Source organism: Emydura macquarii, unplaced genomic scaffold, assembly GCF_026122565.2.
Source record: "Emydura macquarii macquarii isolate MOO-44397 ecotype Brisbane River unplaced genomic scaffold, CSIRO-AGI_Emac_v2 contig_719, whole genome shotgun sequence".
In the NCBI taxonomy this organism is placed as follows: domain Eukaryota; kingdom Metazoa; phylum Chordata; order Testudines; family Chelidae; genus Emydura; species Emydura macquarii.
This window is the reverse complement of record NW_027130856.1, coordinates 9,678,972-9,705,801: the sequence shown is the minus strand read 5'-3', so window position 1 is coordinate 9,705,801 and position 26,830 is coordinate 9,678,972. Positions and strand designations below refer to the sequence as shown.

Here is a 26,830-nt window from a genome sequence, read left to right as displayed (position 1 = left end):
GTGGCTCCTGCTCCTGATATATGAGGCAGCGCTGCCCCGATATCCCTCAGTTCTTTCACACCGAAAGCCCGTGAGAGGAGACTCCTACGCAGAGGGGATGGAAGGTGTATCATGGAATACAAATCTGCATTGCATCTTGAAGAACCACAGTTACAGTACATAACTGTTTCTTCTTCTTCCAGTAGATGCAGATATGTATTCCCCTTAGGTGACTCACAAGCAGTACCCCATCTGGGGGGAAGTGAAGAGCTTGGAGTCTACCATAATATAGATTGCAGGACTGCACTACCAAGATCACATCTTTCAGAATGAACGCAGGCAATAGCATAAGGATCCATAACTGGATGGATGGATGACCATGTGGCTGCCCTGCAAATGTCCAATATGGAAATGTCGCTGAGGAACGCTATTGACATTGCTTGTGCTCTCATCGAATTAGCTCGCATTCATTGAGGAGGCATAGCCGAAGCTATTTCATATGCAATCTTAATATAAGATCTAGAGATGGTCTGTGCATTAACCGCTTGCCCTTTCATGTAGTTCATATAAGACATGAACATGTGAGGCGAGGCATGAAACAGTCCAGTTCTAGCCAGATAAAAGGCTAGACATCGCCTGACATCCGAAGTATGGAGGTGTTGTTCCTAAGGGGATGAATGTGGCTTAGGGAAAAAACACAAGTAAATACACCGCCTGATTCAGATGAAACAGAGACCACTTTGGATAAAAACTTTGGGTGTGGTCAGAAAGTTACCTTGTTCTTGGAGAGCTATGTGAAAAGAGGCCCTGCCACCCGAGCCTGCAACTCAGACACACCTCTCCATGGAAAGGTAGTGGCTATCAGGAACAGTTTTCTGAGACAGGAAGGGCAATGGACAAAATGCAAGGGGCTCAATGGAGACCCCATTAGAGACACCAAACCATGTTTAGGTCCCACAAGAGGGCTGGCTCTTGGACTGAAGGATGTAAGCGGATGAGATCTTTCAGAAATCTTATCACCATGGCATTGGAAAAAACTGATTTTCCCTGAATAAGGGGGTGGAATGCTGATATTGTTGCCAGTTGCACTCTTAGTGAGCTAAGCACAAGGCCCAATGTCTGAAGATGTAACAGGTATGCCAAGATGTCCTGGACAGGAATCTATGTTGGTTGGGTCCATATCAGCAGGAAAAGGATCACACCGAAAACCTTTTTCACTTTGCTTAGTAGAGGATTTCTACTATTGCGTAGGGCTTGTTGGACAGCTGCTGAACACTGTTCTTCCTTTTCATTCAGCCATCCAGCAGGCACGCTATAAAATGCGGGGAGCTGAGCTCAGGGTGAAGGATGTGGCTGTAGTTCTGAATGAGCAAGTCAGGATGGAGAGGAAGCAATATGGGAGGCTAAACCGACAGTACAAAAAGGTCTGGAAACCAGCACTGTCATGTCCATTCTGGAGCAATGAGGAAGAGCTTGAGTCTGAGAATGACCTAGGGAATTATCGGAACAGAAGGAAAGGCATACAAAAGAGTCAACTGCTAGCTACAGTGGAAGGCGAGTCTGGGCAGAGTCCCCCTTTTGCTTCTGAGAGCAGAACAGCCAACACTTTCAGTTTTCTTTTGTTGTAAACAGGTTAATCGTGGGGAAGCCCTATGTTGCAAAGACCACCCAGAAGACACTTGTCTCTAGGGACCACACAAAGGTGAGGGAGAAAACTCTGCTGAGAGGTCCGCAAAAATCATTCTGCACCCCTAGCAAATGAGCTGCTACTGAATGTCGTCTTTGATGCAGAATTGTCACAGGTTGATTGCTTCCTGGTTGAGTAATCTGGAGCATGCCTTCCCTTGTTAGTTCACACAGTATATCACGGTGGTATTGTTGGTCAACATGTGAACCACTGAATGTCTCACATAGTCCCAAAAAGACCAGCATACATGGTAGATAGCTTGAAGTTTCAGCATGTTGATACGGAGAGAAGCTTCCTGTTCCGACCACAGACCCTGCACCCTCAGCAAGTCCAGATATGTGTTCCAACCCAGAAAGGAAGCATTGGTAACCACTGACTTGGTTGAAGAGGGCTGAGCGAAAGTGACTCCCTAGAACATGTCGTGTGGGGATTCCCACCAGCGCAAGGAGTCTAGGATTAGTGGAGGAAGGCAAACCAATTTGTCCAGAGAATGTAGGGCAGGGTGGTGGACCATCTTGAGCCACATCTGGAGGGGGCAAAGGCACAGCATCGCAAACTGGATCACTTGCGTACAAGTGGACATGTGTTTCAACAGGCTCGGACGCACCCAGGCTGACTATCGTGGAGGGCTGAGACTGCAGACTGAGGCAGATCTATTCAATTGTCTGGAAGTGGTCCGTCAGCAGGAACATTCTTGACCCTGTGGAATCTAACAGGGTCTCAATGAACTTGATTTTTGAGTGGGAGCCAAGGTAGACTTGCTGGTATTTTAAATGATTCTTAGATGGTCGAGCAAACCTTGCATGGTGTTGACATAGATGAGAACCTCCTCTCTGGAGCCACCCTTCAGCAGCTAGTCATCGAGGTGCAGGAAGATATGAATTCCCTCCTTCCTGAGATATGCCATCACCACAGTCATGCATTTGATGAAAAAACCTCAGGAGGTGGAACAGAGGCCAAATTGGAGAACAGTGAACAGTGAACTGCAAATTTCACCACAGTGAAATGAAGAAACTTCCTGTGGCTCCTGTAAGTCCATTGCAGCAAATCAGTTGCTCTGTGACAATGCGGGGGGATAGATGATAGAGTAACCATGCAGAATCTTATGTATTTGATAAATTTGTTGAAGCCGTGAAGCTCGAAAATGGGTCTCATCCCGTCCTTTGGTTTTGGTATCAGGATGTACTGGGAATAGAAACCGTGGCGTGGTGTTCTGGTGGGACTTCCTCCACCATTCCCAACACCAGCAGAGAGCTGACCTGCTGTGTATGTGTATCATAAGAGGGGTCCCTGAAGAGGGACTGGGTGAGGGGATGGGGAGGGTGCATGGAGAGGATCTGGATGGGATAGCTCTGATCTGGCAGTATCTAGGACCCAGCTATCGGAGGTAATCGAACACCAAGATTGTAAAGACAGGCCAGCCTATCCCCAAAGTGATATGTGGGGAGAGGGAAAGGGAAGAGCAATTACTGGAACAGTGCTCTGGACCAAGGAGTCAAAATGGGCATCGACTGGCCAAACCCTGAGCCCGATTGCTTTCTCTTGTGAGATCTATCCCTTTTTCTGGGGTAGTCACGCTGCTTGGGGAGTGAGGGGGGGAAGAGCTGCACAAAAAGTGCTGTGGGTGATATTGTTGCTGCTGCTGAGTCCCATGTGGGCATCTCTGCATGGACAGCATATACATCCACCAGGACCTCAAGGTATCCCTGGAGTCTGTAAAGGAGTGCAAAGTGTCAGTCTTGTCCAAGAACAAGGTTTGGTCATCAAAGGTCAAGTCCTCCGTAGCCTGATGGACATCCAGCGTGATCCCAGAGTTTTGTAGCCAGGAAGCCCTCCTCATAGTAAATTGCAGATGCCATTACTCTGGCTGAAGTGTTCACAGCATTGAGGATGGACCATATGGGCCATCAAGTAGCCTTCTGAGACAAACACCCCAAACTCCTCATACGAGGACTCAGGCAACTGGTCCACAAACTTGGGTATGGCTGGCCAGTTGAGGAAATACTTGGACAGCAAAGCTTGTTGAGTTGAGATCCTCATCTGTAAAGATGATGTATAGATCTTTCTGCCCAGAAGGTCCAACTGCTTGGAGTCTCTGTCCCTGGGGGTAGACTTGAATCTGTGCTAACGGGCCCTGTTGTTCACCAGGGAATTCACGGCTGTATAGAAATAGAAACCATCAAATCCCTGCATGGGAATGAAATAGTATTTCATAATTCACTTAGCCACTAGTTGTACCAAGGCTGGTGTACACCAGAGAGTTCTTGCTGGCTCAAGGAGCACATCATTAATCTGGAGGACCACTCTTGCAGGGACAGAGGGCTGTAGAATGTCCAGCAATTTGTGGGTGTTCTCCTGGAGAAACTCTGCCTGGATGATGAGGGATGCTACATGGCATAAAAAGTCCTGGTAGATATATCTTAAAATCCTCTAAAATAGCAGGGGAGAATGAATTAGGCAGCATGGCATCATCAAGAGATGAGGATAAAACTCCTGGCTGAGCCAATGCCAGCTCTTGCTCCCAGGTGGACATACCTAGACATGAGGACTCTGGGGGGTCTGCCAGAAGGAAGACCACAAATGTGTGGGCTTACGGCTGATCTGTAGCCACCATCATTGATCTGGTGGGTGATTTTGCCTTTGAGGAGGATGAGGAGCAGAATCTCCAAGCAAGGAGCATCCCACTGATTCCAAGGAGGCCACTGATATGGGTAGGGCATTGGTGGCCAGTAGGCACCAGGATAGGGACCACTGCCTTGGCCATGGGGCGCATGCCAACTCTGGAAACCATACTAGTTGACTGGCTGGCCCCAGTGGTCATCAGGTGATGCAGAACAGGAGAACAACCTGGCACCGAGGTCCCCTATACTGATTCTAATTCCAGATCCATCCCAACAACCGGGAGAGCACATCTGGACGGGCACCAACAGGCATGCCAAATCAACAGTATGCTCCATTGGAGGGGCTATCAAAGGTGCAAGCCTCTGAAAGTCCTGGACCAGCAGCGAGGACAGAACCAAAAGGCAGAGGAGATCCACAACAGCCTGGTAAATTGATGCAATGGATCCCATCAGTACCAGCATCGCCCTCATCGGAACTGGAGTCAGCAGATGCCTGGAGGCTGGAACTGGAGACAATGGTATGGGGTTTCTGACCTTTCTAGTTGGTACTGGGAAAGGAGCAGAGGTAATTGTGCCATCCCATATGCCAGAGCTGGCACTGTGCTGGTCTGCGCTTTTCCTGAAGGAGGCAGAAGAGTCGTCCTGAGACCTGGAGTGATCTCAAATGGCCTGTTCTCCTCGGCACTGATGACAGAGAATGGCTCCTCCATCTCTTTGGAGAGGCAGCTGCCCCAGAACAGGAGGTGGCAGCACTCTCAGAACCTCAGGGCGATCTTTGGCCCGAGGACGACCTCGGAACCGAATTAGCTGACATAGCCTATTCAAGCAGGTGTTGCTTGAGGTGAAGGTCTTGCTCCACCGGAGGTCTCTTCTTGAACAATCTACAGATCAAACAATGCTCTTTAAGGCAGGCCTTGCCAAAACCAAAGCAAACACTGCGTGTGGAGGTCACTGTTAGGGAAAGCCCCTTTATACGAAGGACAATGTTTAAACTCCTGTGAGGTTATCACCTGGGACCGTTATCCAGCAACTAACACCAACTAACTACATATAATAAACTAGGCTAAGACTAATTGTGAGTTTGTGAGACTACAATCACACAGAACTCCAACTCCAGCCACAGGCAGTAACGAGTAACTAAGGTGGGACAGGGCAGCGCCACCTCATGTAGCTGGGGCGGGGCCACAGTCATGAGATACAAGTGCAGCCCCACTACGGATACTGCTAGGGAAAAAGCTCTGGTTCCAGCACATTGGGCATGCCCAACCTAAGTGGAATACATGTCTGCATCTAGTCGAAGAAGAATTTGTGTTATAGCAGCTTCCACTTGGATGATACACATGGTCAAGATTTGATACCCGGTTGATACATGGCTTTATCTTTTCTATCAATGAGCAGTTTCCAGGGCAGTCACTGACACATTTTATGAGCACTACAGTCATTCAGAATTCCAGTGAAGAAAGAGCTTTCCATTTTACTTTCATTAACAGGATGTATGCAATGAAGTTAATCCCCATGTAATGATTTTAAAGTCTTGGGAATCTGTGTAGATGGCCACTACATGCAAAAACAGTTGATCCTTAAGAGATGATCTGCTTCAATGGCATTCTCTTTGTTTTACACATTGTCTTTTAAAGCTCAGAAAAAATTATGCATTAGAGTCCTTGAAAGTATAACATCATATATGTAAATTCTTGTCAATGTTTAACCCTCTCTCCAGAAATAGCAGGCAGAATTTTGCAGTTATAATTAAAAGCGATATGCTTAATACAGAGCAAACAAAACAAAACAAAACAAAAAAACCCCCAAAGAACTGTGGCTATTAATATAGTAGAGAATGCAAAGCAAAAGTTTAGACAGAAGGAAAAATCAATTCAGAATTTTTCAGCTTAGATCCAATTCTAATTTTTCATGACATTTTATTATGTCAAATGAATATAAATAAAATGATCACAACTAGTGAATGAAGGAAAAAAGCCAATAAAGATTAAACACACCCCACTATTTCTCATTTGTCTGCATTAGCTTGATTCTGTACCTCCAGAGAATGATCTTTTTATAGAACCTGATTATCTGAACTAGCATATGCTGATATTTGAATAAATATTGTGGGACAATAAATTGATCCATAACAAACAGAATTATATAACTCATTCAGTTCAGACATCCAGCAGTTGTCACATTCATTTTTGTTCACTGCAGTTGTCAGAGTTTTATTTTAAGCTTGGCAAAATTAACAATACACTTTTACAAGAAAATTCTTCAGCATTGAATTCTCATTTATTTCTGAAGCTATGAAAATACAGACAAGGGAATTGCCCTTTTTAAAAACAAAACAAAAAAACCCCCAAAGAGATAACACATCTTATCCCACATAGCCCTGTCAGTAACTGCAGCAGCAGAGCTGGGTGAAATTGCTTGGTCAAATGGTAAATTTGCTGGGGGGGGGGAGGACGACAACCAAACAAACAAACCACTCTTGGAGTGGCCGAAACTATTTGCCAACTTGGCCAAATTAAAAAAAAAAAAAAAAAAAGGGGGGGGGGGGGGAGGGAGGCAGGGACAGTTATTTTTCCCATTTTCCAAACAAATCAGTTTGGCATTTTGTTCATTGAAACAAATAGTTTCATATAATTTCAAAATGACATTCAAAAAGTTTTGTTCAATCCAAACAAAATGCTTTCATTTTTCATTTTGGTGAGAAATACTGAAAAAATTCTGTTCTGTTTGAAACATATTGATTTTTTATTTTATCATTTGAATCTTTGCTTTAGTGACTGAACTGAAAAAAGATCAATAATTCACTCACTTCTACTCGGGAGGTCCCAAAACAGACAAACTTTTGTAAAGCTGACAAATTAATTGCATTGCTATCCTTGCTGAATCTTGTGCAAACATGCCTGAGAGCAGTTAGTCATTCTAAGAAAGGTTACTGTCCTACTGAGCATAAAAGAGGCCATTAATATCTGTCTTTCAGTATTTCCCTTGAATTTGAATGGTGGTCCCACAACTTTATAATTAAAACCAAACACTAGCATTGCCAAAATCCTCCAGTTCACCATAAAGCCTGGTTACTGATTTACACAAATTTATGGATTACAAATCATCACTTTAGAGACATTATTGCACTGAAATTCTATCATCAAAAAACTGACGTGAGTCAACGTTGTCTCACCCTTCGTTCTACCTTGCTTTCCTGGGGGCCCACCACCATCCAAAGGCAGTCTACCATCATAAACTAGGAACACTTCAAAATTACCAAAGGCTCCCTTCTTGTATGCCAAGTCTACAATTCATTCCAGTAGGTTTCTACTGGGTTTACTTCAGCATTTGCCAGTTGAAAAACTACAGTGGCTGCCATTTAAATCTAATTGTCATAAAAATCCTTATGGTTTTAGCTGAACTAGTGAATGGGGAAAAAACCCAGGCAGACTGCTGGAAGATACGGTGTTTAATGCTGATTTTTTTTTTAAGTATGTCTGTATTGCTCTAGGTGTATGCAGATTAAAAAAAAATAAAAGCTACTGATCTGTGCCTCATTACAGCTACTGTTCAGAAATTAAACAGAAAGTATTCCTTTCACTCACCTCTCCTCAAAAGCTTGCGTGAAGAGACAAGATTTGCTACATTCCCTGACAGCCAGCAGAATGGCTTTGATGGGCTACACGAAGGAATGGAGTGAGTGCCAAAGTAGGGGACCCTCCACTGAAGGCACTATGCCAGCAACACCTCTCATTTAAGGCCTCCACTGAGGAAAACATATGCTTAACTGATTTGCTCAGTAGGGATGGTTTGGTAAACTGGGGTCTAAATACTAAGGCACTTCGAATTACCTTAACTACTGCAGTACTGAACAAGGAAGATTCTCAACTAGTCATTCCCAAGCCTTTTATGATTTTACAGACTAAAATTAACACACTGAATTTCACCCAAAAAACAACTAGAAGCCAGTACAGATCATGGAATGCAGATCAGGGTACCACCATAACATGACCCCTGTGAATACACACTACCTAAGAAGTTATCTGCCAAGTTCTGCTCATAACAGAGCCAATTATAATGCAATGGAAAGCTACAGGAAGAGAAAACATTTATTTTAACCGTATTTAGTTTTCTAGACAACGTGAGGCAGGATAATCATGTTCCCACTCACTGCGTGGTCAACTGTTAATAATTTAATATGATTTCACAAACAAAAGCAGAGAGAATCAAATAGATTGCATTTAGTAAAATCAACTTACGTGTTAGATATTAAAGTAATAGACTGCAACATACTTCCTAACAAGTCTATTGGATAAACAATAGGTATTGGAAATTTCAACCCACTCTGTTCTGTACTGTTATTTCTTTAATTTTAATTGATAACATTGTATCCATACTAACCTGGTGCAACATTAATGCAGGACTTTTGAACTACATTCACCAACTGTGGAGAATATCGAGTTTGCTTCATAATTATTTAATTCTTAGCCACTGGGGTAACACCTTTTTCCATAAGAAAAGCCAATATATTTGGCTACCCATGACCATCACCGTATATACCACATCCTCCTAGACTGAAGGACCTTAAGGTAAGGCATTGAAAAGAAGCAAATGAAAGTACAGGGTGGATTGATTTAAATCACCAAGAGAAAATCATTGATTTAAAACAAGTTTCCCTCTGATACTTCTTCACATATTTCTTAAACAATGGGGCAAATCTGATCACTAAAACATGTTAATTTACAAGTCAATACAGCACTTTACAACATCTAAGAGGGTATACTTTGTGTAATTTTGTAGATGATTTGATTTTTATTAATTAAGGAAATAGTACATAATACTCATTACCTGTGTCAAGCTGCAGATGCAGCAGCAGTACATTAGGAATAGTAAGAACTAAATCACACACACAAACACAATAGCACGTATATTTTATTAAACTAAATCTTAAATGTTACATAAATGTTTCACATTTGCAATTGCAGCAGTCTCCTGAGTTGCCGGCTGATGGCTGTCCTTAAATTATTTTTTTTCCCCAAATTTTATTAACTCTAACAGACAAGTCACCACAACACTAAACGTACGCTGTCCTTAAAACTTCCACAACTAGCTCTCATCTTCTCCACTCCCACTGTCATTTTTATTCATAGACTGAAACTGAAAAATGAGTTTTCCTGCTTTTTCAACTCCCAGTCGATTTCTTAGCTTTGAGTGAATAATACCAGATGATGATAATATTCTCTGTGCCTGCAGAGGAAGCTACTGCTGTGAAAAGGTGGCTTAGCAACTGAAGGAACTCTGTTTCATGGTGCCTGGCTAATGATTTCCACCAATTCAGGAGAGTGACTGTTTAAAACATCATCAGTAAACATGTATTGTTTAAATGGTTCCACTCTAGTCCTGAAATTTATTATAACTGGCATAAATGAGGAGTGATTTTGAGATACCCATGCCATGGTAGCATCATCTTCTTCAAAAGTTAGGCATCTCTCTTTATATCTGAGGTCGAAAATGTTCGCAAGAAAATGAGGTGGAGTTAGTGCTTGATCTATTTGCTTTTTTATTCCTCGCAGTTTAACTTTCTGATGAGGTATTGCTTTCTTCTATGTCTCTTGAAGTGACTTCCAAATTTCAACAGCATCAGCAATGCAGCAACAATTTCTCTGAAGTTTGTTAAAGGCTATGGATATATAGGCTTCAGTATACTGAGCATATCCTCTACGTTCCTCTTTAAGCCAATGTTAGATACTTTGGATAAGATACTTCCATCTATTTTATCACGGTTTTCTTCACAAAGTTTTATGAGAATAGGCCAGTTCTTAATAAATTGTTCTAAGCCATCAACCACAGAATTCCATCGAACATCTTGAGGGAGAATTAGTTTGGGTCCTCCTGCTCTCTTCAGTGAAGCTGAAGCAAAATGGTTGTTACAGAAGTATTTTGTGACTTCAACAATGATTTCTTTTATTCCTGGAGAAGACGTACTTAAGTCTTTGGCTAAAAGATTAATTAAATGGGCACTGCAGCCATATATTATTAAGGAGCATCCTTCCGTTTCTTCTTCTTCTAAGTATCTTCTCATCTTTGCCACATTTGCAACATTGTCTGTGACAAAACTGCACATGTGACAGTTGAATTTTTGTTCATAGTTTATTACAACTTTCACTGCCACTTCTTTTAAATATTCTGTTGTGTGGGCATTTCCCGATGTATCTATTATTTCTGAAAGATATGCAACTCCATCTTCAGTTGTCACACAGGCACATATTACTGGATCATTATGGACATTGCTCTACCCATCAAGGCTTAAACTGGCAAATTTCCCCTCCATATTTCTTGCACACTGTTCAAGTTCTTTCTCATATATTGTATCTAGCAACCTTCCACCAATGTCTGCTCTACCAGGTGAAGTGTAGCCTGATCATAAGGATTCAACTATGTCAATGAAGTGTTTATTGTTAACAATGCGAAAAAGAGAATTTGTGGCATAATCTTTTCATCTATGGTGTTTTGTTGGTATTTGCTGGTCCCTACTGCAAACCCATCCATGGTGGTGGTTTTACTGGATGACTGAAATTTTTGCTTGCTACTGATACTTTGTTGTCTAAAATATGTTTAGTTGCAGGACCGCTGCTAAAACTACCAACGGATGACTTTGAAGTTGTGGCAGATAGACAGTCACAGTCAAAGTCTCTTATGCTTAAATGGGATTCTGAAACAAACTTCAAAAATGATTTTGAATAGTCGTTCTTCTCAATTCTTCTCACTATTATTCAGTTAACCGTTTACATTTTTTACAGCAAGGATGCAGATCCAATTCCATATGACCAAAAAAGCTAGGACCGACTGCACGTAGAGTGCACTTAATAACGGAGTACGCCCCACAGAAGTCTCTGGCACTTCTGTTTTTTGAGAAAACAAGTGTAGGATGGGGTTCCCTTGGGAAAGTTGTGTTACGCTGAAGAAAAATAGGGAATAGACTTATGGCATCACCATTATGGTCTGTGGCCACGATGTTCCAAAATAAAGGGCATGTATTATGTAATATAAAATAAGAAAATGACACCCAGTGGCAACGGGCAACTCTAGATTTCTCTTACTGCCACTTTCTTCAGCGTATACTTGGGTGATTAATTAGATAACTAGGTTCAGAATCTAACAAGCCATAAGGATTAGCTAAAATAAACTTTTTTTTCTAGCAACATGCAACATAGCAGCTTGGGAATTTACTTGTTAAATCACACTTATACTAAAAGGTATAGCGTCTCGAAGAATGATGCATTGCAAAGTGAATTATTCAAGTTACTAACCAGTTGATCCACATTGTTCTTCTGACATATCCACATCTTCATCCACATCATTTGCTCCCAATAAGCAGTTTTCATTATGATGTTTCATTCTTCAACTAGTCCCTGCATCTCCTTCTTGAACTGTTTACATTTGACAGGTTTTTTCTTTTTTACCCAAGGAAAGAATTTCTTCAAAATATTCCCAGATAGGGTCTTTCTTACACCCAGAAGCCATGACAGTTTATCTGTGGCAAGTGTAATACAGGAAGCTGTGTGTGTACTGAATAATGTCTTCCCTTTTTCTTTCCAGTCCACTCCACTGTTCCTTCCTACTCTGCCTCCGTTCTTTGTCTCTCTGTCTTTAAGTGTCTTAACTAACTCCTCTGCCTTGTTTGGCCCAGCTCCACCACCACATAAGCACAGAACAACAACAGTCCTATCCAGCCTGTGTCTTTCTTTGCACGTGTGACTTTAGTCTGCTGAGAAACAGAAACTGAAACAGAAACTGAAAGCCCAGAACTTTCAAGAAGCAAGAGCTGGTAGTTAGGCTGGACAGATTAGAGCCATTCATTCATTTTTATGAGACTGCAAGTGAATGTTTAGCATGTTTGTGATGAGATTTAATTGTAACTGTTATTTTTTAAACGAGAGAGAAATTTAGTATTTTATTGATGATTTAAAAAAATCAAAAAAATCCTATTTGAATAAAAAAAATACAATTTAAATTAAAAAATCTGATTTTTTTTATTAAAAAAAAAAAAAATGGATTTTTATCCACCCTGTGCGGAAGTAAGATTAGAGAGGGAAAGGACCTTCAAAATACACACGGCACCACTTGCAACAGTACCACAGTAGGAAAGAGGCAGTTTCTGAAATCGCCGGATCCAAAGCTTTTAGGATTTTACAGAGCAAAATTAACACATTGAATTTCACCCAGAAACCAACTGGAGCCCAATACAGATAATGGAGTGCAGGTCACAGAATACCAGCACAACATGACCTCTGTATTTCCAAAAAAACACAGATCAGTCTAGTTACCCATTCAATCTTACCTTAACACTTTACCAAAATCTGAGTCACTCCAGAACATACTGCTCCTTCAAATATCTGTGAGTGAAGGAGTGTTAAACTTCGCAGGTGCCAACTCTACATGGACGTGTTGAGAAACAACCCCAGAGCACTGTCGGGGCACCTCCCGCTCCTCAATCTACACGCTGCACAGAGCGGTCCAGTTTAAGCACCTTCAGGTGGGATGATTTTACTGAGTCACCAGCTGTCCCCTCATGGTTCCCCCGGAGCAATGACAGCAGGCATGGGAGAGACAGGGGCCGTACTGAGGATACAGGAGGGAATCTGGCGCTTTTGGAACAATTAGTGGGGAAAGTGAGTTGGAGCCTGTGAAAGAAACTTGAGCAGCCCATTTCAATCTGCCCCCACTCCCTATTAGACTCCTCCAGTCCTTGTCCTTCCATTTCCCTACAAGCCACTACTACCCTCCTCCTCCTTCCCTCAGGAGTTTCATGCTGACCTGGGACTAGCAGGGGGAGCAGAATCCAGGTACCTCTCTACAGTGGCCTCTGCTGGGCAGAGGGAGGAATTGTATCTGATGCCCACAATACTGCTGATAGTTTGCATTGATAGTTGGAATATGGGCAGACCCTAGGGTTGTTGAGCATGAATCATAGCAGGTGACTGACATATTGCAGACTTGCATGAAGCACTAGGGATGTAAGCATAGGATAGTGCTGAGGTCTGAAGTGTAGCAAAAAAGATGCGACCCCATAATGTTCAATGCCTTACATAAAACTAGTTGAGTTTTTAATATCGTTTGAGTTGACAATGTCATGTAGGTATGATGCAGACCTTCGAGACGGAGTAACAAACATCTATGGGTTAAGAATATTGATCCTTTTGGGTTCTCACTACTATTAGTCTTTTGAGTATTTATATTGCTTAGTGTCTATAGAGTTGACAATCGAAAAGTTATTGAAAAGAGAAACCAGGAAGATATTCTGTCTTGACAGATAACATCAAAATTTCTAAACAAAATCACTCTGCCCTGCAAAAGGATTGTAGAACCAAACACTGTATTTGCCAGATGTGAGTTGAGCTTTCTCCAGCTATTTAGTTAGTTTATGTCAACCTGCTTCATCGGCAGACCAGTGAGCATGCACAGTATATTATGTTGAATCTGGGCGGCTGGCAGAAGCCTCAAGGTTCCAATGGAGACCAATTACAAACTGAACTCCTGCAGTCTGGATTGCAGAGTCAGGGAGGGCTTGCTAATAATACTGGTTTAGGACAGGGAAATCTCCACCAGTTACTATTCAGAATGACAGTAAATATAAGTGTGAAGCAAAGAGAATGGCTTAGGTATCCAAGTATCAGATCTGAAGTGTTTTGGAGTCACTGCTTTCATTCCTTGAATGCACAGCTCAGCCTTTTATCCTGTTGAGGTACATAAAATTAGGTCTTTGCAGATGAGTGTGTAACTGTACATGTGTGTATCCAGAGTGGTCAATCTTTCGGATGAAACAAACCATAAGTCCTGTCTGCTCCAGGTGACTATTGAAGATTCACTAAGGTCTTTCATAACTAGGCTTTCATCGGTGTCTGTAGATAAATGTCCTCCTCTTGCTGTTGGATAGCATGCCAGTCTTCTGGATGAGCAATCCCACAGGTGGCTGCATCCTGGTACGGTAAATATGTGGTTTGTGAAGTGCTTTGGAATTAACAATTCTATATAAAAATAAACTTCACTCTCCTTGTGCATGTGTTCTTGTCCCCAGCCAACAAGGAAGGAAAAAGCAGCCTGTCCAAAATGAAGGGTTGGGCTTTCCTGATCATCTGATATAAGAATCCCATCAACCAGCAGATGCAAGATTTATTTTAAATAAGTCACTACTCTGGGATGTTGTATTTGAGTAACAGTAACAGCATATAATTTCCAAACTAAACAGTTTTTGGCTTCTAATTCATTGCCTGCTCAAACCCTGCATACAGTTATCTTAATGAAAAACGGCAGATATAAAAGAAGCAGCCCAGAGAGTATACCGAGAGTTCATTCTTTCTAGATCTAACCAGTAGCGAAAGGGAGTCAAGGAAAAATCCTCAACTTTTGAGAACATAATGTCAAAGACCTTAAGAACTAAAAAGGGAGCAGAAGCAACTTTCAAAACCAGTTTTGAAAGTAGGGGATAACCTGCCCCATTGGTAATGTCTCAAGAATCTATCGGTATTTGCAAATATGTCAAATTCGTAAATCCTGAACAGCTATAAAAGACTAGCTGAAAATGGGCAACAATCATTTTTGGCAGTTTACTTTGTTATGGGGCTTGGGAAGAGATGTGAAATCTGTGCTGTAGGAGGGGATATAGCTAAGTCTGCCATTTCTTAAATTTCTTAAAGCAAGACAAAGTTGGAGCATAAGGGACCAGGGCATCACTGAGGACGGCTTAATGAAGACCTGCAGAAGAGTGCTGAAAATCAGGGGCAGATGTGGAGCTTGGAGAGGTGAAGGAAGTTGCAGAATTAGTGCTGGGCTGGGGACACAGAATTAATTAGCATTTATGTTTCCTTGGGGAAGCTGGAAGCTTCCATGGCATCAGGCAACACAATGCAAATTTATGTACTTTTATGCAAATTTAAATCTACTGGGTTTTTGCCTCAAGCTGTTGGCAGGTATGTGATTGCCTACAGATGTTTTCTGGTACTTGGCACATTTATCAGTGTAACTGGTACTAACTTCTGGTGAGAGGAAACAAGACTAATTTCATCTTGAAGACAGTTCCTTGGGAGATTTATAAATCCCCCTCCAGATTGAAGGACAGTTTGAGACTATTTCACTGCCTCTAAAAGGAGTACACCTCTTCTGTGGTTACTGTTTGATAGGACAGTCTTCTCTGGAGCTCATAAAAATTGCTAAGAACAGTTTTTACTTTTGGAATGTGTGCTGCATCAGGTATTTTTAAAATAGATCCAGAGGTGGATATCCCAGAGCTCCTCCTAATACATTAATTTCACATACATGTACCACTTCCTATTTATTACACTATCAAAGTCCATATATTATTCTGGAAGAAAGTTCAAGGTGTTTTCTACAAGTGTACTTGACATTAAACTTCCCCAAGTTATGATTATGGGAAAGTGTTTTTGACTGAGAAAAAAAACAAACAAACAGATTCCCATATGCATCAGCTATTTATGCAAGTAAATATACCTGGGTACATAAGGTTTATTGCCTAAGGTAAGAGGGCCATGGAAGATTTAAGTGAGAGCCTTTTGTTCTTATATTCAGTGTGTCGTCAAGTCTGGGCATGAATGTGTAATGAGAACAAATTTCACAGAATGAGATTAAAGCAGTTTCCCTCCCCCTTTACATATGGACATCAGAAAGTGGAGAGGACCAATTTTATGTCTTCCTTCAAGGGGGGGACCCCCATTCTGTTAATTGACAGATCAGGGGAAGAAAAGAATTGAAAATACAACACATTGCTTTCTACACTGCTTTCACTACACTGCTTTCACTACGGGAGACAACCAGTAGTCAGAAAGTCAGAAATCTTTGGTCATGTAACACCAGAGTTTTCTACTTCTTGTGAACAGAACAACCAACCGACCCCAGACAAGCTCAGCAGGAGGAAGATATTCTGTTTACACATACCAAAGTGGTATGCACCTATTTATCAATGCCTGAAAAATTATAAATAAGGCCATTTGGAGGTAGGGACATCTTTCTGAAGAACAGAATGGATAACAGATGAATAACCTGTACAAAAATATATTGGGGTTTGCCCTCCTTCATAGGGACAATTCTTTGTCTATGGCACGTACGGACAGTGAAAGGGGAAAAAAAAAGAGATGAAAAGCCTCTAACTAAAACTTGTCTGTTTAATTAATTGTCACACTAAACCTACAGCCCCAGACTGTTGTTCCTGCATTGAGTTGTTTTTGTTCTACTAATTGAAGGGATTCTGCATTTCCAGTTTCCTAATCACGGATTCTTCTACCCCAAAACCCCAACATATCCAAACCTACATGACAGCAAATTCCCATGTCACTGCAGTGACCATGAAATATTTCTGAGTACACCAAGGCTAAAGGCAACCTAATGGCTCCTGGGAATTTCAGTCCATTGCATCCAGACAGCTGTCCCAAGACACTAAGTCACCTTACAAATTATTCTGGGTGTCCTGGAAATACAAGGCTGGATAGAACATAGTGGGGAAAGAGCAGGAATAGATGGGTATTTGCCTAACACTTAACCAGAGAAGATTTCTGGCAAAGTTTATTATACAATAATAATTATGCTATGAAAAGCAAGAAATTCTCACCAAGAACAAATTTGTTGCCAGGCTAAACCATAATTGAATACAAATATGCTGTACAGCATTGTGTGTAGATTAGCAACTGCCAGACTCATCGTACTGACCCACTGTTCACCTACAGGGTAGCTGCTGTTTTTAGTTGGTTCATATCTTCCTTCGAACATGTAGACTACAAAATGTACACAGCCAGTGCTAACTGAAGCATGCACAGAAGAGATCAAATGATGGGGAAGCATAAAAGAACAGCCTAGGCTATTGTATGATGACACATATATGACACATCCTTCAGCTGATGCCAGAAGCAAAGCCGTTACCATTTGACCAAGTAGAGATATTCCTTCTGGGACTGCTCACAAAACATGATTTTTATCTCATTGCTTCCACCCTAATTCCTGCTCTATATAAATGAAGGCAGAAATATCTGCAGTCATACATGCTTTGAGAATGTGCAGTATCATTTATCAGACAGAGAACATTCAGTCTGATTTTTTTAAAGTTATACCCCACCCCCTCAATTATTGTTGTAGTAATTCAGTATTTCTGAAGAAACGCACACACAGAGACACAAAAGAGGCTCAGCCAAACTAAAGTAAGGAATTATTTTGACATGGTATATTTACTTGGACAGCTAGATTTTACAGTCTATAGAGAAGAATGTGGTAGCAGTCATCTTAAAATAAATCCAATTCAGTAGATTTATATTTTATTATTAACACTTATCCATGACTCTTGGCAAGTAAAATACAGGGAGCAGAATAAAATAACTTTTTTACCCTAGGAGCTATGTTGATCAAATATGTTTCTTACTCTACTATGAAAGTAAATTTCACTATGGGAATTTGCTGAAGGCTCTTACAATTTAAATAATCCAGTTGTCTTTTTTATATGAGCATATTTAAAATATCAATTTAATGTACCAAAATGCCAAACAGTGAACCAAGTTATCTTGTCACACATCAATGTAATCCTAAAAGGCTCCTGTTCAATATTAAACCAAAATGCAAATTCATATATTGTGGTTCCACAGAAGCCATTATAAAAAGATCATATTTCAAAACTCATAGCCTTTATCCTTTCATCTCAAATACAGTTTTACAAATAAGGTGAGCCACAATTTTTTTGTAAAAATAAATAAATCAGAATAGGGACCAAGTCATGTTTCCTTATGTCTCACAGTAAAAATGATGGAGCAGCCATAAGCCCCCATCCTTTCCTACATAATAGAAACACAAACACACACACACAGAGTTAAAAAAACAACAACATTTAGATTGCAAAGTCAAGCACTCAGAAGTCAGAAAATGTCAGAATTAAGATTGCCTGCGAAACCTTAATTTGTCCCCCTTGTGTATACACATTATGATTCACTCTTTGTTTACATGCTCACATACTTTTTCTCATAGGACCCTGTAGGGCGCGCAAGATTATTGTAACGCGAGGACAGCTTAGTTTGGTAAGACTGGGACCTAAAATCTATAGCAGGCTTTAAGAGCATTAACAGGCTCCTTATGGGCCAGGCTTGAAAATAACCCTCGAAAGTCCCTAGCGGATAAGAGGAACTACCCCACCCCCCCATCCCCCAGGCCTGGAAATACCCTTGCGATGAAAAATAGAAGTAAGTTGACCACAACATAATCTAAAGGTCAGCTTTGGCGATAAACAACTAACATCAGCTTATTGCGGATTGGTTCCTAGCTAACTGCCAATAGAATAACTGAAACTAAGTGTTAAGGCCCAGTCCCCAAGTGGATTGAGACATACGTAACCTATTGCTAGGTGAAGCCCATTGCTTAGAGTAGGGCATAAGGGGTATAATAGGGACCCCCGGACACCACCCTGTTGAGGCACTCCATGGATCTGTCGAGGCGCTAGCGGATGCCCTGGGCAGGTCAGTTCCAAGGCTGCAACTCGCTTCATAGGGTGAAGAATGGGCCTCCTCACCCTCGTGCTGGTAAGCGCCTGATTCCCAACTGTTAACAGCTTGCGGTAGTCTAAGAATTGTAACTCTCAGTTTGAAATGCTGTGTAAGTAAACTACTGTATGGGCACTTCCTTGTCCGGTGCTCTTTTCTCACCACTGAGATCTAAAAACATGGACCCTCCGCCCCTGCGGAGCACAGACCCTGTCTTATTCAGTGCACAGTCAGAGCTATTAATCCAATATTTTGTTTTATCCTCTTTCTTCAATGTGTGGCCCTACGCTCTGTTTATTGCACATTATTCAAACCCCACTCTGAAGACAAAATTATTAATTTCCTCATTGGCTTTTCTACTGCACACAGCACTATAGCATCTGACTGCTTCACAAACACCTTCACAAAACCTCTGCACCATGAGGGGGAAGTGTTACCCCCATTTTACAGATCAGGAATTGAGGCACGGAAAGATTAAAGTCAAAAGTATCCACTTATTTTGGGAGTCCAGTATGGGAAGCCTAGGACCTGATTTTTCAGAGAACTTTAGCATTTGATATGTTCAAGGTATTTCTCCCATTGATTTCAGTGGCAGTTGTGAGTACTCACCTGTTCTGCAAATCAGGCCCCAAGGTATCAGTCTGCAAAAGTGGCATTTTCTGAACCTTGAATGCTTGATTTTGCAACTTTAATAATGTTCTTTTAATATAGTGTTGTTTTATTAAAATAAGAAATTACACATGAAAAGCAAACTGAAAAAACAGAATGTCCATCATGTGCCACTATATTAACACCTACATGGTTCATGAGAAGACTTGGAATCTCTTGGAACTGCCTGTGCAACTCTCAGTCATAATTTCCCTCCCCACCTGCCAGTCACAATTTCACCAGACCTCTTCTCACAATCTAGTCCTTTCCCTCCTCCACATTCCAGCTTTTGTCCCCTCTGCATACGTATCAGATGGTTTCCTTCTCTATGCTGCATGGGTGCCAGTTGACGAGGGATGGGGGGGCCTAAGGGAAGAGGTCATTGAGAGCACAGGAGACACTGGCTCCCATTCTCAGTTCCTAGGCCTGGTCCCATCCTGGCCTGGAGAAGATAGGAACAGCCATTATGGGGCAAGCCCTATTGGAGCCCCCATAGCCCTGGGCTGGAGCATGTTCAGTCACTCTGTAGGGATGGCGCCTGCACAGTCTGGGCAGCATCAGGAGCTGTGAGAGGCTGAACATGCTCAGCGCAGAGAGACTCTTCAGAGATTTTAGCTATTAAGTTCCAGCAAGTCTCTACTGACCATGCGTGAACTGTGATATCTTTCAAGGACTTAAGAACTTGGCCGAATTTGGGCAGATTTTTACAGGGATGGCAAAAAGGCATATCCCTGACAAAGGCCTCCCACCACCAAATTTAAAGTGTTTTCTCCAAAGCTTTGAGACATTAGAGCATTTCAAAGAAAAGTCTCAAGACTTTTTTACGTGTATTTTTCCCTAGCCTAATTCTTGTAAATTGCTGAATAGTTTAGGCTGAAGTTTTCCAAATCAATTCACTCCACCCGGAAAATTTCAACTAAAACAGTTTAGATGGCGCTACCAGCTCTGCCTATATTTAAAGCTATAGGAGAAAATAGAAGAGATAGCTAAAACATTTCCTTTTGTTTAAGGAGATTACATTCCCTCTTTTGAAAGATCTATTTAGTTTTGCCTGCTTTGTTTTTTAAAAGAACTAGTGAACTTTTCCATACTGACAGCTCTAATGACTGTTGTCTTCAGCAAAGATACAGCCTGAGTGATTCTAGCATAAGCTTCCCTGCTCTACCCACCAATGAGGCCTTGAGTTCCCAAGCTGCCAGCACCACCTCAAGCAGAGAAAGGATAGGTCAGTCTCTGGGGCCATTCAGTTCTATGCTAATGCCATTCTATCTTTTGCTAAGATTGTAATACCTGTGCCTAGGAACACGACAGCCCATTTAACAAATCAGCATCAGATGATAAATTCTTTTTTGTTAGCAACAGTGAGAGCTGCTCAAGAACAAATGCTCTAGGTCTTGGTCTACTCAAGTGAAATTTAGCACAATTGTTGAGACTGGTTCAACTCCATCTGTGTTAGCAACCTGGGAAGCCCTAGTACAGCTAAGACAATGGCTGACACGAACATTTTAAGTATAGTGTTGACTAGACCCGCTCTAAGACCTGGTTAGCTAACATAGTGCCCAAAGTAATCATGGTAGATATAACAGGGCTTGCAGGCTGGCAAACATTGGTGGAGCTAACCATTGCTGGAGGATGCCGCAGCTCCCCGGCTCCAAGCATGTGCTGCCATGCCCAGTCTCAGACAAAGAGGTTTATTTTTATAACAAAAGTTAATAAACAGAGCATAGTCTTAATTCAATACCTGGCCTCCAGGCTTCAGGGCCACCCCTCCCAAGGGTCTTTGGCCCTCTAGCTCTTGGCAGCTTTTTCCCCTCCATCAGCTCTACTCCCATCTTGTTGCCACAGTCATGGAGTTGCTTTCTTAAGCCCTTGGCTCCCTTGCTCCAGGGACCCACCACAAGAGTTAGCTCCACTCCAGCGAGGCTTTGCTCCTAGGGATCAACCTGTATCAGACCTTTTTCTTTTCAGCTGCCTACTAGCAGCTACTATAGGCCCGGATGTAGCCCAGCCCTCTTTCATTGGCTAAGTTAGGCCCACCTGCTGCAGTCCAGGGGATCTGGGCACAGTCTCTTGACAGAGAACAGCTACCCTGTGGCACCGACTTTTTGCAAATTTTTCCTAATATAGATAAGGCCCATATTTTTTGCAATTAAAAGTAACCAAGAATAATAGCTTGAGATTCTACTTTACTAAAAATGGAAACGCTATACATATCCTATAGCACAGTATATTCCTTTTTGTTCTTAGACACAGAACCACTTACCACATAAAAATTTACACAAAGCTATGTTCAGTCGTGATTCATTCAGACATAAAACTTTTAAAATGAATCATAGAGGAGATATTTAGTTCCTTACCTTTCTGGTAAGTGGCACTTCAATAGGAACGGGGACAACTTCTGCCAGTAGGCAGCCATAAAATGCAACCATAAAAGCAGCAGGATCATTGTTGGGAAATACGAGTGCTACCTGAAACAGAGAGAGATGCGTTAAAATTTAAATTGTCAAAAATCTTTTACAGATTTCAGTGCACATGAAAAAGAAGCTTCCACATTCCTTTTGGAAAGCTATTAATATTTAAAAACAGAACTTTACTATGTTCCACCTAAACTTTTTTCCCCTTATGTACAGGTACAACTATTGAATATTTAAGAGATGCATGGCGAGTGAGAAGGAGTTTGTTCTCGCTTATACATGTTCTTTTTTGTGAGCATCTCTCCACTTAGGCACTTGTATTTACATACATGCTGCAGTTTACATTGCTAGCAAGTTTCCCCACCTCTGAGATGTGGGTGGGGGCTGGCCTCCAATCAGCTGTTCCTCAGGGCTCCCCTGTGGACTGCCAATCAGCTGTTCCACGGGGCTCCCCTACCGCCCCCCATTCTGGCCAGCAGGGGAGCCTGTGGAACAGCTGATTGGCAGCCCACAGGGGAGTCCCTTAGAACAGCTCTTGGGGTGAGGGACTCACCTGTGGGTTGCCAATCAATTAGCTATTCCATGGTGCCCCACTGCGGATCAGCTGTTGGGCAGCTGCTTGAAGGGATTGGCTCCCGAACAGCTGATCAGCAGCAGAGGCTGGAGTGGGGATGGCCTCCAAACAGCTGAATGGGGGCCTCAGTGCTGCAGGTGCGGATGACAACACTGCAGATGGCAGTTGGAGGTAAGCTGGTTGGGGCAGATGCGGATTGGATGCAGATCCACATTTGTGTATCCGTGCAGGACTCTAAAGATATTATACAATGCAAAGTATATGCCTTTCACCACTCAGCTATAAACATCTAGCTTCACCGTAATCTACAGACACTTATTTTAGAATAAGAACTTCAATTGATTCGAACAAAGGGAAGACTGTGTCTCACTCTTGCTACTGTTTCAGCTTTAGGTCTGAATCACCAACAAATCCTTTTTAATATTAGGAATCTCAGGGATCACTGTGCAGTAATTTACTAAAAGAGACAGACAGTCAATACAAGATACACAGATAAAATGTAACAATGTTCTTTCTTTCACAGAATTCTTTGTACAAATAAATTTACTTAGAATCAGTCATTTGTTTCTCCTACCGTTGCTTAGACTTTGTTGTAAATCAGAGAGAAAGAAAAGATTTTGAAGATTAGTATCGGCTAAGTGCCATGGTGGAAAATGATTTAGTTTAAACATCTATTTAAAAAGATTCTTTAGTTTGATTTTTTATGTTTTATTTCTAAAAGAAATTTAGGAAATTCTTCATAGTGCTGGACTTTTGAAACTTGGGAAACATTCACCGTGCTCGTTTTGCAGAGGTTAAACTTAAACAGTCCATGCCCTAAGGAACAACATAGACATTTCCTACATACAGTAACAGGGACCAACAGTTTGAATTCGACACCCAAGGGTATGTCTGCATAGCAACTAGACACCTGCGACTGTCCCATGCCAGCTAACTCAGGCTGGAGGGGTTATTTCATTGCTGTGTAGACTTCCAGGTTCAGGCTGGAGCCCGAGCTCTGGGACCCCCCCACCTCGCAGAGTTCGAGAGCTTGGGCTCTAGCCCGAGCCTGGAAGTCTACACAGCAATGAAAAGACGGTTATTAGCCTTCTGTAACTGTTGTTCTTCGAGATGTGTTGCTCATGTCGATTCCAATTAGGTGTGAGCGCACCTCGTGCATGGCTGCCAGAAGGTTTTTCCCCCAATAGTACCCGTAGGGTCAGCTCTGGAGCCCCCTGGAGTCATGTGTCCATAGCGCACTATATAAGGGCCTGCTGACCCTCTGCCTCCTCAGTTCCTTCTTGCCGGGAGTGGTGTCGCGCACTCGTGATTCTTGGTGCCAGTGACTCCTTATGGTACTGAGGGTCTCGAGTACTTGAGTCCTTTCTCGGCACCAGGTCACGGATAGAAGCTGGAGCGCTTCTAACCGACGCCGATGTGCTGAGTATCAGCTCCAACAGGCTCGGAGATGGTCGAAGGGCCGCCTCTGTAAGGAGGAACTTCAACCTCTAACTCCTGTCCTTCTGGGTGCGAGGGCGGAATCCCTTGCAGATTTTACAACCGTCTTTCTGGTGTGCCTCCTCGAGACACTTAAGACATGTGGAGTGCAGGTCACTCCTTCGCATGGGCTTCTTGCACTCCTCACACAGTTTAAATTCAAGGGACTGAGGCATGCCCCGGCCCCTGGACGAACAGACTGATCTCCTAAGGGGATCTGCCTGAACTACCTAACTAACCCTTCTTAACTGCTAACTATTAACACTAATTGAACTATTTACAGGTACAAAGGAAGCACTGGGAGAAAAGAGCTCTTGCAGAGCAAGAGGCGATGGATTCCAGCCGACCCTCACAGGCAGTAAGAAGAAACTGAGGAGGCAGAGGGTTGGCAGGCCCTTGTATAGGAGCTATGGACATGCGACTCCAGGGGGCTCCAGAGCCGATCCTATGGGTACTACTGGGGGAAAGGTCTTCTGGCAGCCGTGCACGAGGCGCACTCACACCTAATTGGAATCAACATGAGCAAGTATTCAAAGAAGAAACAACCCCACAGCGAAAGCCCTCCAAGTCAGAGACAGCTGGCACGGGCCAGCTACAGATGTCTAAGTGCCGTATAGACATACCTCTGCAAAATTACCTCAGGGTTAGTTCTGGAAGGCTTTATGGATAGTGGGGCTTTTTGAGGATAGACTTGAATGAGTGAAGTTATTTAGTAAATCAGAAAGGAAAGGACTTCCAAACTTTACATCTTCATAGAAGAATTAGTCTTCAAACCCTGTGAGGAAGTAAGGCTGGTATTACTACCTTCATTTTACAAAAGACAGTGACAAATGGGAACCACCATGTTTGACAGTGTCAAAATACGGACTCTGCTCTCCTGCCAACCCTGAAGACAACAGTGAAGGATTATCTAATTGACATGTACAGGTCATCTTAGCTATCATCCATTCTGTCAAAGGTTGAGCATGCTTAGCTACCAGGGGCATTCAATTCTGTTCCTGTCCAGACCAGCTGGACAACTCGACACTTGGGTAGAGGTTGGGAACAAGGACGTTTGCACAGAGTTATTTGTATGTATTGACTCTCTGACATAAGTCTTGGCAGCTTCACAGTTATAGAGAGGCAGAAGAGGTTAAATGACTTGCCCAATTCCATGCCAAATAAGGCAGCGGCAGTATTAGATCCTGGAAATGCCTGACTGCAGTCCCAATTTAAAACTCTGACCATTGCCTCAGGAAGCAAGCTCACACTTACAATGGTCTAAGAATTGTTCAGTTCTGCCAAAGGATGCTCACATTTTCATCTCATCTTAAGCAATGCCTCTTTTGCTTCCCTCATCACAGCAGCCACAATGTCATTATTGAATAAGTTTTACCAATGTGATCACATGCTTTATTATACCCCATGCTCTTTATATAAAGACATCTTTGCTAAACAGACCACTTGTTATTTCTTTTGTCAAAAAATAAAAATATTTTTCATGGGAAAGCTTATTGCTGATGTTGCAACAAATTCAAGTTACAGTAAAGCAGAGGATTCCACAAGCCACAACACAAATGGCCATTTGACCAGCCCTTCTATGGATAAAAAGCAGCAGATTTTCTCCACATTTGAATTTATCAAATAATTATGTGCACTCCAAATCCCCATCCACATCTTGTCAGCGTGTATTTAATGTCTGTTAACAAACCATGAGACACTTACCCTGTCTCCAGGTCGCACCATTGGTTCTTGTTTCGTGCCTAATTTATGCAGTATATTGTAAGCAACCTTCATACTTCTGGTCCAAAGTTTGCCTAGTAACAAATAATTTGTAAAATTAACTTTAAAATTAAAGGAAAATGCACCTCTAGGCTGAAAGGACTAACTAGCTGGAACATTTAGGGTTGGCCTTTGCCACTGGGTGTATACATGAGGCTCCTACTGAACCTAAAGGGAATACTGTGGATACATTTAAGCGCAGATGTTTATTTGAATATTTATCTATCATATGAAGCATTATAATCAAAAAGGAAAATCTCAAGCTCTCTTTATATTTTAAGTCAATTTTTCTTTTATTCCCTTTTCCTATACCTGCCAGGACCTGAACTTTGGTTTCTGTTTTACTGCCTGTGGCAGTTAACTGTTCTAAGTGGCTGGGATATCATTCAGGCCATGCAGAGACAGATGGTTGTATCATCTATAACTGATGTAGGGCAGACACAGAAAGCTGAACTCCCAGCCTTGCAGGACTATGCAGGAGTGGTTCCCTCCAAAGGCATGACTAGGACCCATAGCCCAACCCCAAGCCACGGCAGCTGAGGGTGCAAGAAAACAATTCCAGGAAGATGCCAATCCCTCCCCAGATCAAAGAAACTCCCTCGCCAGCAGTAGCTGACACAGATAATGTCATCAGGCTGCTTTTCACAGTTTTTATTCCCCTGTGCTGATTGGCTGTTGCTCCAACTTTCTCCCTAAGTGGCTTCTCCTCAGCTTCAACAGCACCTGTCTTGTGTGCTCAGCTTTCTCCCTCTCTCCTCCCCATTTTCCCCTTCCCTTTGCCTTTCCATTAACTAATCCCTCACTAACAAGACCCCACCCAAAGAATTTTTTTTTTTAAGTTGTGACAGTAACATGACATCTATAAATACCCATTGATGGATTGTATCCCTTTCCCCCACTCTTTGTCTGTCTTGTCTATTTAGACTATGTAGGCTCTTCAGAACAGGGACTTTATATTACTTACGGTATATACAATGTCTAGCATAATAAGGCCTTGATCCCAGTTGGCATTTAGGCACCATCACAATAAAATTAATATTTAAAGAAGAGATTATCTTCAGCTTTTTAAAAATTTCAATATGTTTAATATTAAACTTTAAGATCCTAATGCAAGTATAGAGACAAAACTCTCCTAACCAAACAGTTATCCTAAAATTTTG

General features: G+C 42.1%; 1 protein-coding gene across 9 annotated transcripts in view; it reads right to left on the bottom strand.

Moving 5' to 3' along the window:
* Positions 1-26,830, bottom strand: part of DIP2C (disco interacting protein 2 homolog C) — a 483,513-nt gene that overhangs the window by 117,697 nt on the left and 338,986 nt on the right. For all 9 annotated transcript variants that reach the window (XM_067542679.1, XM_067542671.1, XM_067542674.1 and 6 more), the window contains 2 exons: positions 25,614-25,705; positions 21,803-21,913 (listed from right to left, as the gene is read on the bottom strand). In XM_067542679.1, coding sequence (XP_067398780.1) covers positions 21,803-21,913; positions 25,614-25,705 — 203 coding nt within the window. The remainder of the gene's footprint in view (positions 1-21,802; positions 21,914-25,613; positions 25,706-26,830) is intronic.